Source organism: Pogoniulus pusillus, chromosome 4, assembly GCF_015220805.1.
Source record: "Pogoniulus pusillus isolate bPogPus1 chromosome 4, bPogPus1.pri, whole genome shotgun sequence".
Taxonomy (NCBI): Eukaryota; Metazoa; Chordata; class Aves; order Piciformes; family Lybiidae; genus Pogoniulus; species Pogoniulus pusillus.
The window spans coordinates 33382237-33399236 of NC_087267.1; the positions used below are offsets into that span (position 1 = coordinate 33382237).

Below are 17000 nucleotides of genomic sequence, written 5' to 3' on the forward strand. Positions count from 1 at the left end.
AAGCCACATGATGTCACAGGCTCAACTAACAGCCATGGGCTAATGAACTCCCGTAAAAACGGCAGTGGGCCAGAAGTTACACACAGCTGCTCTGTCAGTCAGAAAAGAGCCTTTCAGGGTTGTTGTAGTTTTGGGGCTGGTTCTTTAAATCATCCCCACTCAGATGCAAGGATTCCTCTCCTGTTCTTTTTCTGGTCATCCCCTTGCCAAAGATAACTTCACAACCCACAGCCCTGCTCTATCTGCATTATCTTTCAGTTGTCGTGCAAGGATCAGGCTTCTTGCACCTTTCTGAGGAAGTTAATTGTGTAGAAAGAGACAGTCAGGCACCATGCCTTTGAGGGCAGTGGGAGTTTTGCTGTTCAGCCCAGAAGGGCAGCAGGAGATTACTAATTTGCTTCTCTGTCTTGCCTTGGAGTGAATGGGGCTTCTATGCTGCCCACTTTTGTGGTTCTGACTGGTCTTGTTCCAAGACATCATTTTCAAGCAGGGAACTACTTTTAAAACCCTGTCAAGTTGGATTTATTTGCACTTTCCTAAGTGCCATGCCAAGCTAAGTGCCTAAAGGGAAGCCTTAGCAACATGCAATTGTTCCTCCAGAAAAATGAACTGCAGAAGAAGATAAAGGACCGAACACGGCAGGTGATGGCTCTTGTTGCAGAGGTATCCATGAAGCAAGCACTTGCCACTAAACTCCAGCAGGAAATGAGAGACAAAGAACAGTTTTTGATGACTGTTTCATCAAGGGTAGATCAAGGCCTTCCCCCTCCTAAAGAAACAGAAAATGAATGGTTGAAGATCTTACACAATGAGAAGATGCAGAAAGCAGCAGCTGAAAACAGAGTTAAGGTAAAGATCAGTCATGTTGCACTTAGACCTTCAACCCCCATGTTGTCACTGCTCATCTTTCAGAAAGAGCTATGCTTGCTCACTGAGTGGCTGCTTGCTGCCTAACAGGCAGCTCCAGGAGTCAGTGGAGGTGACAGTATAGATGGAGCCAGGTAGTGAAGTGGAACATTGTGGGTTTGGGGGTTATAACTGCACTCAGGCACACCACTTAGCCATAGTCATTAAACCTTTAGGAGAGAATACACCAAAAGGAAGGCTTAGTTTCAATTATGGATTTGAGGTGATGGATGAGATAGCCATTGGTGAGGTACTGCTCCCATTGACATCAGGCTGAAGCTGCAAAAGGTTGGGTATGGGATTCAGGAATATTAACTGGTTTGCATTTTCTACATACCAGCTGCAGTGAACATCATAAGTAGGAAGAAACCAAACTCCTGGGCAGGGCAGCTTAGCAGTGCTTCAAATTTTGCCCTGTTGGATACTATGCCTCCCTAGTTGAGACCACCAATGAGCCTAGAGCCGAGAACTCCCAGAAGAGAAAAATTAGCACAAAAATGAGATGTGCATAGAGGAAACTCTTGCTGGGAATTAGCTTTGGAATATAAACACTTCAGGTGATCACTCCAAAGGACTCTGAAAGGCACACAAAGCTGGGAGAGGAATACACTGCGCATACAAGTAACAGCGCTGCAGTAAAACTGGTTTAGAAAACAAACTTCCCTGTCATTAACACTTCTCGTGGTGGGGCTGTTTCCTTTCAAGATTGTGGTAGAAGCTCACTAACCTAACTGTTCGGCAACAGCTGCTGTCAGCATGAGCACAGCCATGGTTTGAAGCACAGAGCTATTATCTTGTTACTGTTCTGTGCACATTTACTGTAACTGCTAAGAGTTCATCTAATTTGTTTCCTTCACAAGTGGCAGAGGCACTGCAGGCTCGAGCTGTGCTTTCCTTCCCTGAACGATCAAAGTGCGTTTCTTCCACAGCACGCCGCAGAGGAGGAGCAAGCTGCAGCGCCTGGCTGCATGCACACGACAGCTGTGCACCGCCCGACCGCCTACATCCCCGATGATGAATTCAGCCTCCCGCTGCCGCGCCCCTATGGCGCTCTGGCTCCTTTCAAACCAAGCGAGCCTGGTTCAAATACGAGATATATCAGAAAACCTCTTGTGAAGCCCATTGAAATCTGAACAGACAACACCTGAAAGCAGGCAGGAGAGCCCATTACCGGCTGCTGGATCTGAAAGGTCAGTAGCATTTATGCTGCACTGAAACGATGGCCCTTGGTGTTTAGCCAAATGCCGTACGAGAAAAGAGAGCTGATACCAGAGCACAGCTGAACAGTCAGTGACCCAAGTTCCCTTCTCCTGCCTGTGAGGTACCTGGTATCCCAAACGCAGTGCAGTGCTTTAAAGTGTTAAGAAAAATGAGAGGTCACCATACTAAGCCTATTTTGCTTCTAGGTTTTATTGCATTTCAATATCTTTTATAATACAATTCCTTAGAAGAAAAAAGGCTAGAAAAATCATCTCTCCTTAATATAATACAGAGTCCCCAGCATTTACACAAATACATCCACCTAGCTTGCTGCACTCTGGACTGGAGTTTACACTTGCCAGACAAATTTCAATTATATTGAGAAAAATAATCCTGCCCTCTATGCTGTTACTGAGAAAGTGAAGCTCTCCACTGATGGTACCAACAAGGGAATGACCACCAAGTTGCCAAGTCTCTCCTGGGAACTGAATCTTTTTATTTTACTGTTAAGGAACAGGGAACAGCTGTGGACACTGCTCTGAGAGAGTATCAGGGGCTGTTGTTGAAACACCTTCAAAATCTATCACAGTGTCAGTGAGCTATGACAGAGTTGTTTTAATACTAGTGAGGACTACAGCAATCCTACATCAGAACTTCAGATTCTCTCTGCATAGCAAACCACTATTTTAAATTAATGGGATAGTTCAGAACATTAAACCAAAAAAAATGCAAATAACATTGGTTCAGTGATATATATAAATAAAAGTTGAAAATTAAGGAATCTCCATCATTTCTTTTTGAAGCTGAGGCTGGACCTATAACACTAGAAGTTCGAACAGAAGAATTCAGTAAAAATCTGTCAAAGGCACAGTTAAGGTAAATTTCTAAAGAACATTTTCTTTCTTTTACACATCTTAAACAACACAAAATCCTCTCACATGCTTTTAAAGATGCTATTTCATGCTAATTCCAAAAGGGATCTATGTGAATCCAGCTCAGAGCCAGGAGGACTGTAGCACATGTCCACCACAAAGAATGAATGCATCATTACTGATGTGTTCTCTGCTTTCAAAACACACCAAGAAATCATTTTACCAGTCTAAACAAGTAACAGTTATGTTTTCTAAGACTATCTGGTTAAAATAACTGACAGCAATACCAACTTTCAGAGTCTGGTTCAAATATCTGCTATAGCTGCATTCATTTGCCCACTTCAGCATGACCTAGTGAAACCAGATCTCTCTCACTGGAAACCTGGTGTCACATAAATCTCTCTAGGATTTCTCTAGAAGCCAGTGATTTCAGCCTCAATAAATACCTTGCACCAAACAGTATTTTGAGTAGCTTATGTCAGTAATGGTGGCTACACAAAACAGCCTGGCACTTAAGTTTCACACAAACAAACAAGCTGATCACACAGATGTGTGTAAATGCTTTCACAGAAGCAGTACCCAGGCAGCTTTCTTCAGCAGCTCCTTTTTTCAAGAATACTTGAGGCCCAAAAATGTCACAGTGTGTTTGAGAGCTGTTTCCTCTACAAACCTGACATTAATGGGATCTTGTTTTTCATATGGATGCACACCTAGAAAAAAGATGGTGAGGCAGTCAGCATTTACGAACTCCTCAGTGTTCTCCTACACTTAGTCATGTGCCCTGCTCAGCATCTCCATCTACAATATTGGAAGATAGAGAAGATGGGCCTGTATTTCCATCTGCACTAAACATCTATTTTGGATGCTCACCCATGGCAGAAGCTTCTCTCTGAGTGGGATACAAGTAAATGATATCCCACTTGGAGTGGGACCATCTCTGGAGGCTGCCAGGGACTCTCATACTAATTCTACACTGGAGAGATCCAAGACAAAATTTCAGCAGTGTGGCTGTGTTGGTACAAGTACATAAAACAGCCCATGGCACATCCTCATGAACTTCTGTAAGGTTTAACTCTTTTTCCTCTCCAAACTGGAAGATGTCCACCTAAGGACAGTCCTGTTTCAGCCTCCAGCTCCTTCCTTTGTTCCCCAAGTTCAGGCAGGGGCAGTTATGTAAAAAGCTGACACCTGCATTAATGCACCTTGTTTTCTGTGGAACTGAACATCTCCAGCTACATCACTCTGAAGCAAGAGCCCTAAAGTACATTTCATTTAAATGAGAAGTAGTAACATTGAAAAACAATAAATCCTGCTCCTTCAGAGGACCTCTGGTACTACTGCTGCAAGTGCTGCTTTCTGAGGTTGAAGGTCTGATTTTGATTGCCTCTTAGGCACCACACTGCATAAACAAGGAACAAGCCCATCTCTCCATCTGAATACAGAACAAGCACCACATTTCACTACTCATGTTCTTATACACACAACTTGGCTAAAGAGATTCCAAACACAGAGGATGTGGATGGAAGGACCTGCAGTGAAGAAGGCCCTGATGGCTCTGAGCAGCAGAAAGATGGCCAAATCTACAGTGTTCCATCTCTGGAGTTCTAGAACTCAATTAGGTCAGTACAGTCAGGACGCAGCTGAGGGTAACAACTGCTGGTCTCCCAAAGCACAAAAGGAACAGTACCTTGATTCTCTATCTCTGCCAACATATCAGTCAGGTAGTTCAGTGGCAAAAACTCTACAGGGACTGAGAGCCTCTCAGGGCTAGGCCTGTTGCACTGTAAAGGAAAGCATTTCATGTTAGTTCACAGTTGTGCACAGCATCAAGTCCTGCATTCTCCTTAGTGTCTTGCTGCATACAGAATGGCCAGGAATATCACCACTGTCAAGGCAGAAGCTCTCTGAAATGACTCTGTGCTCTTACCTGCCTGTTCTCTAGCTTCTCCAGCAAAAACTTCACATATTTCCGTGCGATGAAATTGGCATTTATGGGATGAGTCCAAAACTGGCGGATCTTTTGACCAAGAACCTAGTAAGCAAAAAAACAAAACCCCAAGCCTGAGTGTGTAAGCACAGTTTAGGGAGGGGGAAGACAAGGGAAAACACTGCAACAAAATATGTGCTGTAACAGATGCTTTGCTTTCAGACGGTCATGACAGAAGCTAAGCTGTCATCATTTGTAGCCCTCGCTTGATAGCTGTGAACTAAAACCTTGCTACTTAGCACCCACTGGGCTACTCCGCCAGTTTCTCTCAGTTGGTGTGCCCCACTACCACTTTGCATGTCTATCTAACTATTGAGGAGAAATGACTGTGCCTTCTTTTCTCTTTAGTAATCAGGTGCGCCATTCCTCAGTGCTCTGTTCAGAACAGGGCTTCCCTGAGGCTTAGCCTAAGGATTCTTACAAAAGCAGAATGCCAAGGAGGAGAGATACTGGGAGCAGAATTTGCATCCCATTATTTAGGACACCATCCTGAGAATTAATAACATCAATTCTCGTTCCCAAAGGCAAGAGATTCAAGCCCTGATATCCCAAAGCTTCCAGCCCTAACCAATGCACAAACAAATACAAACGTGCAGTGAAATCAGCTCCACCTTCTGCTGTTTTCCCCATCTAGATCTTCCTCCTGCCTTCACTCTCAGCTATGCTGCAGCACAGACTACTGAAAAAGCTCATTTAGAAATGCTGGACAGTTTCAGTGGTGCCTGCTTCTGATGAAGCTGAAGTCATCTAGTGAATAAACCCTGCTCAAAATAGCCTGATTCACCCCAAAGTGTCCCTTTTTGGCAAACTATCTATTCTCTGCATTTTCCCCCAAAGCTGTAAATAGACACAGTAAGGCACTGAGTCTGCTGTGCAGAACTGGCAGTGCACAGCCCAAAAGTCACTCCTTGCTCTTCATGTCCAAGTGCAGTTGGAATGGAGCTCCCCACCCACCAGGCCTGGGGCTGACAGCACAGAGAGGCCTTGCACTGACCCCAGATCACCAACCCCTGACTGAAACAAGACAGAGGACAAAGAGCCTCCTATGGGGTTCTCCTTCCCTACCCCTTCTCAAAACTGCTGCCAAATAAAGAAGGCCTTGTTAGAGGAAAACCAAAGTGGCACTTCTGGTCATCTGAACTGTATGTGAGAGCCCATAATGAGCAAACAATAAGCAATTTATGCTGAGAAAAGCCTGTTCTGCAGCAAAGCAGTCCCTGAGGGGGGATCCCTGCTTTTCCTCTGCTCATCAAGTTGTGCTTCCTCTGCAGTGCTGTGCACTAAGAACAAAAAGGGTAAGGAGAAGTCAATTCTGCTCAGTGGAGCATCAGTAGATAGTCCTGGCATGTGTCTAAACGAGTCAGTTGACCAGTGGACAAAGCTGAGAATTTTAGAGGAGATTCTGCAATTCAGCTCCTGACAGAGTTGTGACAGGATCAGATTTTACAGCTTTTGCTGTCCCAGCTTTTGAACATATGTGATAAAATACATGAAACCAAGTGCAGAGGTCACAGATAAGAAAGGGCATTTGTGGGTGCTCAAAAACCACACACACACAAATCCTATACACCCTCTTTAAAACCTCTTAAAGCCTTATTGCCTCATGCACAACAGTGTCGGTCCTCTACTTGATCACTGCGGGGCAATGAGACACTGCAGAACACCACGGACAGATCTGGTACCCCACAGGTCATAAGCAGCAGATGGAGAAACTGGAAGTTGAGGTGATCTTTGTGCCCTATTACAACCACAGTTAAGTCTTCGATTGCCTTGGTCCTAAGCACAGGGAGGAATTCCCTCTGAGTTCCAAAATTCAAGGTTACCTCAGGGAGCCTCATGACAATACTGAGCTTCAGCTTTTCATTCTGCTCTGTGTCATCCAGATCTAGAAGGAAGAAAGCACAAAATAGCCACCGTAATAACAAAAAACTTTGAACTGTTACCTTTCACTGCAGAGTTGTTTATATTTGTAGCTTTTAGATAAGTATTTTCCTGTATGATTCACTATTTTAGGTAACTTCACTATCTTAGGTAGCTTCACTATTTTAGGTAACAACTTAGTCATTCAAACCTGTTTTGACTAAGTGTAACTCCCCAGATTTACAGTATTCATTGATGAAGACCAGGCACAGCATCTTGTGCTGTCACTCTTCTTGAACACCAGAGAAATCCCCTCTTGCAAGGGGATGTGGCTGTACCTGTGATCAAATGCGTTACTGCTGGAGAGCCTTATCTCAGTGCTGCTGCACCCCAGAAGCTTCTGCTGCAGTTCTATCCTCCTCCTTTCTGATGCAGTGAAGGCAGTTAACAGAGGTGTGATGCCAACTGCCAGTTTCTCCAACTCCCCATTTCACTCTGAAGCTCCTAAGCTGCTTCTGTAGAAGTGAGTACTTAGCTTTTCCTGAGGAGAATGCCACATTGAGACACACTTTGCTCTTGAGGACTACCCAGATTTATATAGAACTCATTTCAACTCCCACTTGCAATTAACATTACAACATATTTAGATGTCCACAAGCTTAATACTTACTAAAAAATATTGGGATGCTAGGTCAGGCAGGCTTTTGTCTCCTTATTTTGAGTTACTTCCCAGCATAGAGCTTCGGATGATTTGCTAATCCCTGCACTAGTATTATCTGATTATCTGGTTCCAAACACAAAGAAGGCAAAAGCTGAGGCCTGGACAGCAGACTTGACTTCCTTGTCACTTCCAGAAATAATTGCAGAGATCTCCAGCAAGTTTTATGATTAGCTTTAGTATTCCATTCACTGAGAAGTTGCATGCACTAAAATGATTAACTCAAATACTCTCCAAATGAGTATTTCCTTGTCTACTCTGGCAGTCTTACAGCTGGAGACCTAACTTTCTCCTCTCAGCTGGGCATCATCATCATCAGCTGCAGCTCTCACTGAAACAGCACTACGACATGGTGATACTGTGATACTGTGTGAATACCGTGTCTGAATTTGAGCAGCTAAAGGACACCACTCCCAGTTTAGCCAGCTGGTAACAAAGGAGACCCAGGGAACTCACCGTACCTTTCAGCAGCTTCCTTACACAGGTTTCTGTCAAGTGCAGCACTCCAGTATCAATGTAGTGCAGGAGAGTGTGCAGAGGAAGACATCGAACACCAAGGCCCAAGTGCAGAGTGTGAAAACCTGTCAAAGGGACACACACTTGGTTAGTGTGACCATGCTGGGGTTTCCCCTAAGCCTGTACTAGGGACTGGCATTTCTCTAGCTAAAGCAAACACCCTCCTTAATTTGTTTCTATTTAGTGAGGAAATCAGTTTATCAACAGTCTTGTAGTCTCACTTAAACCATGCCTAAGTCCTCTTAAACATAACCCTGTCAGAAAGAGGAAAGCCAAGAGAACTGAACACAGTCACTATAATCATACATAGTCATTAAATGTCTTCAAGCTGTTGCCTTACATTTGAATTGTTCTATTAAATTGTCTTTATCTTCCTCTTTCCTCCTACTTGATTGAAACCTGAAGCCTCACCACCATTAGTATGTGGATGCCACCCACATATTCCCTGGGGCAGAGCTAAGACTTCAGTTTGTCACTTATCAGCCACATGTTGGTCTTGTCATCACTATTTGCACCCACACAGTTTAACAGATTGCACCCAAACAGTTTCACAGAGTGGCAACAGATCAGGAAATGTAAAACAGGAGGATTCAAACAATCTGAAAGCATTCAAAAGTCTTTTACCTAACAAAAATAAGTAAGTGCTTTGAAAGGACTGGAAGTGATTACGAGAAGGTCTATGAAATCAAAGTCCACTATTAAGATCAGCTCTTCCATCAAGGCTGGAGGTTATCCTTTTAGAAAACAACAGTTTCAAAACATTAGCATGGCAGCAGCCTTGGAAAAAAACTTTTCTTTCCCTCCAGGATAGGATTTTTCCTTGCAGCCTATTACATTTAAAAGTCCAATTGTCAAAGAAAAGAATATATATATATAAATGAAAGTAAGTCTGAGTCTTAGTTCTGAGCTAAAACTATGCTCAGGCATTTCACTGTCAGCTAAAAGCAGAACTACACCTCTGATGTACTGTTGCTGTTTGTAGTAACTATTCCACTTTGGGTTGTTTCACTTGCACATGTTCATGGAGACTCTTCCCCTCCATAAGTGTCTTGGACAGATTTCAATACTGCCAACAGGTAACTTGACACTTGCCCTGCACCTAGAGTGCTTCTGAGAGGGATTGGTAGCAGCACTCTCCTCCCTGCTGATCAAACAAGCAACAGACAGGACTTACCAGGAGGCAAAGGCAGACACATGCCATTTGCAGCTTCCAGGATCCGACTCATGATGTGGAACACGGTGAACTCTGCTGCACTCCCTCTCTCATCACTGTGTTTAACAAAGCAGCAACACATAAGTGCCTCGAGATGCCCCCACCCTCCTGGAGACAGGGTCTGCACCTGCACTAAGTGTACCCTGCATTCTGGGGGAATTGCCATGAGATGCTATATGGGTTACTTATGTGTCTGTCACCTACAGCAGCAGCTGTTCATGCTGACACAAAGTCTCTGTGGTGTCCCCTTTCCCTTTCTCCCACTACTGCAGTCTCTCAGCAGTCCCTGGTACAAGCAGCAGTAGGTGACTCAAGTGCTGGTGTGAGTGATCTGGCTCTTACAGATGTTCAGCCCCCATCATTCATCTGAGACCACTGCAAACCCAGCAGCTTTGAACTCCAGTCAGAAACCTGCCTCCATGATTAATGTTCACATAGGCTTGGAAAGGGGCAGCATCTTCATTATGAGGAGTGCATGGCAGTTGCAGCAACCCTCCCAGCAGAGTAAACACTGACTGTCCAAGCCAGTATCAGGCTGCTGAGGACCAGAGTTATTGTGCCCATCTTTTAAAAGGCAGGTGGAAAAGTTTAACAAATTACTTGCTCACAAGCAGAAGATGCAGGAATGAAGCTGGTATCTCCTCCAAACTTCTTTCATGATTCGATGTACCAGACTTAGCTAAATGAGAAAGAGAAAGGCTGATGGTTTACAGGAGCTTAAGTACCGGCAGGTGTGTGGCCTTCATGCATTTCACACACCAGCTTGGTAAAAACAGGACTGCAAGACTCCTACTAAGCCTTCACTATTTATCCATTTTCCCTACAGGCTTAAAATGTGACACTGCTTAAAACTGTAGTTGTGAGTGAATTGTCATATGCCAGAAATTTAAAGCAAGTGCCTGCAGCCCATCAAAACGCTGTGTAAGACATACAGCATATTAAGACATCATGGTTCTTGGGGATCAACTGATCTCATGCCCTTGTATCAAATTCTCAGAGCATTGTCATGAAAGCAAAAACTGCATGTCCAAGTTGGCAAGAAACAAAGTAGGATGATGCTGAAGACAGTGGAGTGCTCAGTTTGCCAGAAAAAAGCCCGCAGGAGAAACCACAAATCTAGTCATTGCAAGGAAGAAAGCTGAGACAAGCAAATGTCTCTCCTGTCTTGTTTTTGTCCACAGCAGAGTACCACAGCTTCTTAGCCCATATTGTCATTTCTCTGTGCTCCCAGATGGACCTTCAGTACAAAAGCCACAAACCCTGTTCTCATGTGGGCCTTCTAAGCTTCTACAGCTGAGAGAAACCACTCATGAAAGAACTGAAATTGCTTCCTTTACCCAGCCCCTCACATGTGTCCCATGTAACCACTTCTATATCTCAGTAACAGAACTTAAACACTTCCTCTCTGCCTTTTATCTCTGGGCCTCAAAGTGCACTAATCAACCAATCCAAGAAAACTCCCAGGAAGCAAGACTGGCCTCTGTTTTGCAGAGAGGTGTCATGGGAATTTACAAACCCTTTTAACCCCTAAGATTGCCAGAAACCAGGAATCCTCTTTTCCCATTCTCTTTATCAGTTCTGCCCTCTTCAGACTCTTAGCAGAGCAAGGAACAGGTTGCACAGGAGATGTTCACAGGCATGGCCAGCACAGCAACATCAGTCTTCAGTAACGCTCCCCAGTGCTCTCCTCTTTACACTGGCCAGAAAGGTCTAAGAGGCAGCACTTTTTGCCTCCACTCTCCACCACTCCATCCAGCCCTGCACAGCTACGTGATACAGAATCACCACCTTCTGGTGACTGATATACAACATGAGATTTTTCTGATCAGTATCAGAAGTGCTCTAAAACTAATGAGAGAACAGAAACTCAACAGCTAGACAGTGCAAGCAGCAGGCCCTTAGGCTGACACTTGTGAAGCGCCTTGCTTTCTTGAAACATCTACATTTCCAGGCAGTGGTGATGAGCAGACTGAAGTTCCTTTTACTGAAGTTACTGGGAAACACAAGAGCTCAGTTCCTGTCTTTGTTTTTACAGCAAAGACATGGAAGTAGCCAAAGAAAAGGATCAGTAAAGCAAAGGAGAAAAGGGAATGAGACAGAATCTTGCTGTCTTCCAGATCCCTTCCTGCATAGGGGATACAAGGCAGTCCTCCTTCTGAGGAAACTCAAATCCAAACAGTGCTGTCTTCTACTCCTCTGCAGTTGAAGGCCACTTCAGATGACACCTAGCCACAGATGTTGGAGAAAAATGCACAGATGTTGGAGAAAAATGTGCAGCCACTGCAGTGACTTTCAGAGAATTGTCAAGAGTTCATTCTGGCCTGCCTCTGCCCTGTGCCGCAGGCTAGCTGCTCATTCTGCTGTCAGGGCAGCAAATGTCTTTAAGTTATTGTGCCCCTTTCCCACTCCACTGAAATTAAAGGAGTGAGAGAAATAGATAGGGAGTAGAGCTAAGATAAAGTGACTGCAGAATAGAGAGAGTGACTGCAGCACCTGCTGCAGGCTAGGTGGCATGCAGACTGAGAGGTCACCAGGCACACTCGGACTCTGCAGATCTTCTTAGCAGACAAGGAAATGCCCACTGAGACATTTCGTTCCCACTTCCTCACATCACTTCTCTGTGTACAGAGTTCTCTGACAGCAACCAGCTACTGCTCTGCATTATGAAAAACTCAATGCTGCACATCCTTTCTACTCCCACTTCAGCTGCATTTAATGAGTACAGTGGCTACACACTAAGGAGCCCCATCCTCAGCCACAGCTTTGGTTATGAACCTAATAAAAGGTATCTCTTGAAAACAGACAATTGAGCAATTTCAAGTCATTTGCTGTTTCATTAGCTTTGGTAGCTCAGCTATATGCTGCTGCTATGGAAAACTGTTGGCAGAATGAAAACAGTTCATTTCCCTGAAGAACTTCCAAATATTTAGGATACAGAAAGATGTAAGACTTTCTCATTAGGATGAGGGAAAACCCAAGCCTAACAACAAAACTGTTTCTAAAGATTTCCACAGATGTGCCAGCCAGAGGGCAGAAGCAGCTTTCGGAAACATATTCTCTTTGGTCCTAAGGGCAAGAAGTCTGTAAATGAAGTTGAGTGAATTCTTCTAGTTAAGTTAAAACCAACAAAAAACTTGAGAATTTGCTGCTGGAGACAGCTGACGTTTGTTTGGATCATAACATTTAGTCTACAACAATTTAGTCTTACAGATCAAAGCTGCATAGATTATTTTCAAATTTATCATGCTAGCCAAGAGTGACCAAGTGATAACTGGAAAAGAAATGAAAGGACAATAAAGATTTCACTTCAGCTTTTTTTTTCAGCACTGTTTTCAAGTTCAAAGCTTTGATTCATCCTGTACCGTTCCTATTTCAGTTAGCTACAATATGTTCTTTGTTTCCTATAAAGATACAGAGCTGTACAGATGCTGATTACCAGTGAAACAACTTGTCAAGCTACAGAGCGAATCATTAGCTTCAGTGGAAGCTGCAGCAGTTGAGTACACAGCAACAATGACAGCACAAGCAGTTCGCTCAGGACTGCTGAAAGGTGCAAGCAACAGCAGCGTCAAACAAACTTCCCTGAGATTCCCACCTCTAGAACACAGCCCTGAGGGGCATTTCGTTGATGGCACTTTGATTATTCAATACATGTGGCAATGTATTCTACAGGAAACAAAACAGATCTAAATACTATTCCTTTGACTTTCATCATGAGTTCATGTTCTCATTAAGGGGAGCAGACCGCATGTGTACACGCTGTAAGGGGAACTGTTCTTTTGTGTTCTGAGTGACCAATACAAGTCTGTTTAACATTAAGCATTATTATTTCTTTGCTCAATTAAACACTACTAAGCAGTCAAATATGGTTAAACATCTGAATAAACAACCTCCCCCCACCAGACACATGCAGGATGCACACCACACATAGCCAAGACCCTACCCTACAACGAATGCATGCTTGCTCACAATAGCAACTATGAGATCAAACTAACCAGGTTTGCAACGTAATCCAAAACTATTTGGTCAATCTTCTTTTTTCCTACATATTGAAGATGTCTCATAAGGTGATCCTTTAGCTGAGCAACCATCTAGAAAACAAAAAGCCAACAGTTCGTTGCCCCTCAGCATCTTCAAACAGACAGTGCTCTGCATTAGCACAACAAAGATTCCCTGTCACAAAGCTCTGTGTCAGAGCCAGATCCCAGGCCACTACGCAATCTTGCCAAGTTCTAAAGCAGATGTGAACACCTTTACCTGGTGCAGATTCAGCAAAATGAGAGCTAAGCTGAACTTTCAGGGACGCCGAAGACACAAAGCTTGCAGTTCTTGCACCTCTCTGAGTCAACAGGTTTAAAGAGAATTTCAGTAGAAACACTGCCTGCTGACAATGTACATACAAATAAAGCTAAGGGATTTTACAGTCGAGATAACTAGCACAAGCACAGCTTCTGGTTGCAGCCAAGAACTGGAGAACCTGAGTAATTAAATAGCAATTTCAGATTAAAGATTAATTGCAAAATCTTTAAGATCAGGTGCTTGTTATCATACATCCCATGCCACTCCTTATCCCCTCCTTTCTGAAATATTCTCTGATCTCATATAGCTTCAGATTGCAACTCATGTCCATGTCAGGTCTTTCCTGAGAATTACCATGAAGCATTATTTATTTCAAAGCTCAGAGTAAAACTGAGGCAAATAAAAATCTCTGTCTCAAGGTGTTTACAAGTGGGTTAATCACAATGTGTCAGGACAGCAGTATAGGTGTTAGGGAACAGAGACAAGGGACAGTAGTGACCTGCTTTTTGGATCTGTCTGAATAGACTGCAGGGAAGGAATGCAGAGAAAGTTCAGAGATTGAGAGATGGAACTGAGAAACAAGGAGTGCAGAAAATGACAACTGCCCACAGATGCAGTGCTGAGATATCCCAGTACATGCTGAAGAGTTTTATTTGGGTGTAATAGTAAGAGATAAAGATGTGTATTTAGACATAGGGTGGACAGGTAGGGATGTGAGATATGATTTATTACCCAGAAGTGTGAAGATTCTTTACAGAGAACATTAGTGAAAACAGTGCCAAGAGGAAGGTGTCTCAGGACAGCCATGGTAATCCTGGAAGTGAGTTAGAAGGAAGAGAGTAAAAAGGTGTTAAATTGCAGAACAAGAAGACCTGTGATCTTCTCCTTGTGCAAAGCACTAGGTGGCAAATTCACCTACACATGTTTGAAGGACGTAAAGTAGTCCAAAACTAACTGATGGACTGATAACAGTTCCTAGCCAAAGAAAAGTCGTATGGCAAAGAAGTATTGACCTATGAACTCTGAACCTGTGGTTGTCTCACGGTACTTGAGCAAGCTTCCACTCAGCATTGGGGTTTGTATACATTTGCCTAGGCTGTGCATCTTCTAGTGCACAAGGTGACAAAAGCACATACCAGTCCCATCAGCAGCTGCTGCTGGTAATCGTCCTCTTGGAAGAGAGGTGCCAGCCGTTCCTCTGAAATAAACACAGCAACAGTCGGTCAAGTACATGCTGCTGTAAAAACACCACCAGACTTCAGCCAGCTTCACAAGTGCTCAGAAACGTACACAGATAAGTTGTGTTTTGACCTACTCACCTACAGCACCAAGAAAGCAAAAGAATGGAGGGCTGCATAAGAGAGAAATGAGGAATGGAAACCAGCCCTAGATCTGCTGTCTTCTCTCTCCAGTGCTGAACCCAGAGGAATGCACACATCTGTCGCCACCTTACACTTCATCTGTCTTACTTTCAAGTAAGAGTTACCACAGTGTGGTGTTCAGCATGCACTGTTTAGATCTTGTCACTCACAAACTAGCAAGTTCAACTAGCTGTACGCAAGCTCTAGAGTTGCAAGCACAGCTCTAAGTGGACAAGACTCAGCAGTAGTGGGGCATCACTCATACTCTGCTCCAAGAGGAAAGAAAGCTTTTGGCAGGCAAAGGCTTAGTGCTTATGTTGCTAGATCAAATAAGTAGGAACTTTATTTGCAAGGGTGTCCTAATCAGTAAATGATTCTACCATGACTACCAGAGAGAAAGTTCTCCTAATTTAGTAACTGCTTATCTCAATCCCTCATACTCTTCAGTGCTGAAAACACACAGAGCAATTTATCTTCAGCAAACAGTATTTAGATGGAAATATTCTAATAAGCCTTATACCTGAGGCCTTTATCAAGTTTTACTTACCAGAATCCCAAGTGCCCAGATGAGAAAGCACCCTGGGGTTTGGAAAAAAGCACAAATGAAAAAAAAAACAAACAACAAAAAAGTCAGCTTGTTTCATATGGAATACTCTGCAGGCTTTCACACCATTTGTTTCATATGGAATACTCTGCAGGCTTTCACACCATTAGGAAGTTTGCACGATCCTTTGATCTTCCAAAGACAGCTAAAAAAACCCAAGAACTGTGCATATGACTACATTTAGTAAAGATATAAATAGCACTGATAAAATTCTGTCTATGTTGTATGAGCAACTTCCCATCTGCCCTAACTTCCCTAGAGGCCTGTGTATTTCAGATCATACCATAGTGATGAAAAGGATTCCAATAATCAATTTTCAGCTGCATAATCTCCTTTAAAGTAAGCTACCTAATCATTATCTCATCAACTCTTTAAATGGCACAGTAAATCCTTCGATGTGCCTCAACAAATCAAGAAAGAGTAAATAAAGCAGAAAGAAGTACCTACTTTTGGGCATTTTCAAAAATATTCCTCACATAAGCTGTGGTTCTTCTCTCCTCTCTCTGGTTTATGAGCAAATGAAGAAAGTAGAAGTGCAATTAAAATATACTCTAATAAAATGCAGCTAAGAAATGAAGCTTGTTTTCCCTCTGAATGGAAATAATGCATAGTGGGCATTCAGTCCAGTGTCCAACCACAGCCCTGCTCACACTCACTGACACACATCTGATCTACACCACAATCCAGGTACCTGCAAGCTCTGCTTTTGGTTAGTTTCCTGCACTCTTTTAACACAGTAAGGCTTGCAGACAGCCACCTTGTAAGTAAGATGACTTCTTCCACTTTTCATGTGCATATGTCTATTTCTTTATCCTCAAAACAAAGCCAAGTCCTCTGTGTCCAGCTTTAAAACACCCACATCAGAGCAGCTTCAGAGACTGTTTAAAGCCTGCATATTTACCTCCTCGGAAAGGCTGTGCCATTCCCTCCTCAGCAGGTTACTGTGGTAGTGCAAGTGCGGCTCCGAGTACTTAACGCTTTCCAGGTTTGAGTTGAGTTTCTCCCAGAAGCCTCTGGAGTTTTGGAACTGTAAAGTATTGCAGGGAAAGCACAAATACAGGCTGCAATCAAAGAAATACTTCACCACTCTCCCACTAAGTGATTATTGGCAAGAACTGTGATCAATGCAGGGTCATAGCAATCCAAGTGAAAACAGTGCAAAGCAGCTGATGATTTTTTTCCTCCTTTTACATTTTATTTCCTTGATTTGATGGTAGGAGTATCACTTCGCTTAAACTCAACATCAAGATTTGGTGCCTGTAATGCACTTTGTCATCTTTTAAGTCACTGAGAAGAAATGAGTACTTGCAGGTCATAATTCCTCTGACCTCCTTCACACGTTTGAGATGGCCTTAGAAGAACTGCCCCACAGCCTACACTGGCAGTATTGTCTCAGACTTCCGCTGACTGCAGAAGGACCTCAGGCAATTGACTTAGATCTAAATATTAACAGTTCATCAAAGA

General features: G+C 43.4%; 2 protein-coding genes across 8 annotated transcripts in view; one reads left to right on the forward strand and one right to left on the reverse strand.

Annotated features, from left to right (window-relative positions):
* The window catches only part of CCDC146 (coiled-coil domain containing 146), a 97349-nt gene that overhangs the window by 72209 nt on the left and 8140 nt on the right, over nt 1-17000 (forward strand). For 4 of the 6 annotated variants that reach the window (XM_064142542.1, XM_064142541.1, XM_064142543.1 and 1 more), the window contains 2 exons: nt 601-849; nt 1836-2883. In XM_064142542.1, the coding sequence (XP_063998612.1) occupies nt 601-849; nt 1836-2039 (453 nt within the window). In that variant the 3' untranslated portion in view covers nt 2040-2883. Of the gene's footprint in view, nt 1-600; nt 850-1835; nt 2884-17000 lie in introns of those variants that run through there. The other 2 variants (XR_010302128.1, XM_064142545.1) reach the window with 2 other exon arrangements.
* Nucleotides 2299-17000, reverse strand: part of GSAP (gamma-secretase activating protein) — a 44320-nt gene continuing 29618 nt past the window's right edge. Inside the window, exons 20-31 of one of the 2 annotated variants that reach the window (XM_064142549.1) lie at nt 16438-16563; nt 15984-16039; nt 15480-15511; nt 14708-14769; nt 13268-13363; nt 9881-9951; nt 9234-9328; nt 8005-8124; nt 6789-6850; nt 4906-5010; nt 4666-4759; nt 2299-3688 (exon numbers count right to left, since the gene is read on the reverse strand). In XM_064142549.1, the coding sequence (XP_063998619.1) occupies nt 3588-3688; nt 4666-4759; nt 4906-5010; nt 6789-6850; nt 8005-8124; nt 9234-9328; nt 9881-9951; nt 13268-13363; nt 14708-14769; nt 15480-15511; nt 15984-16039; nt 16438-16563 (1020 nt within the window). In that variant the 3' untranslated portion in view covers nt 2299-3587. Of the gene's footprint in view, nt 3689-4665; nt 4760-4905; nt 5011-6788; nt 6851-7163; nt 7367-8004; nt 8125-9233; nt 9329-9880; nt 9952-13267; nt 13364-14707; nt 14770-15479; nt 15512-15983; nt 16040-16437; nt 16564-17000 lie in introns of those variants that run through there. The other variant, XM_064142550.1, reaches the window with a different exon arrangement.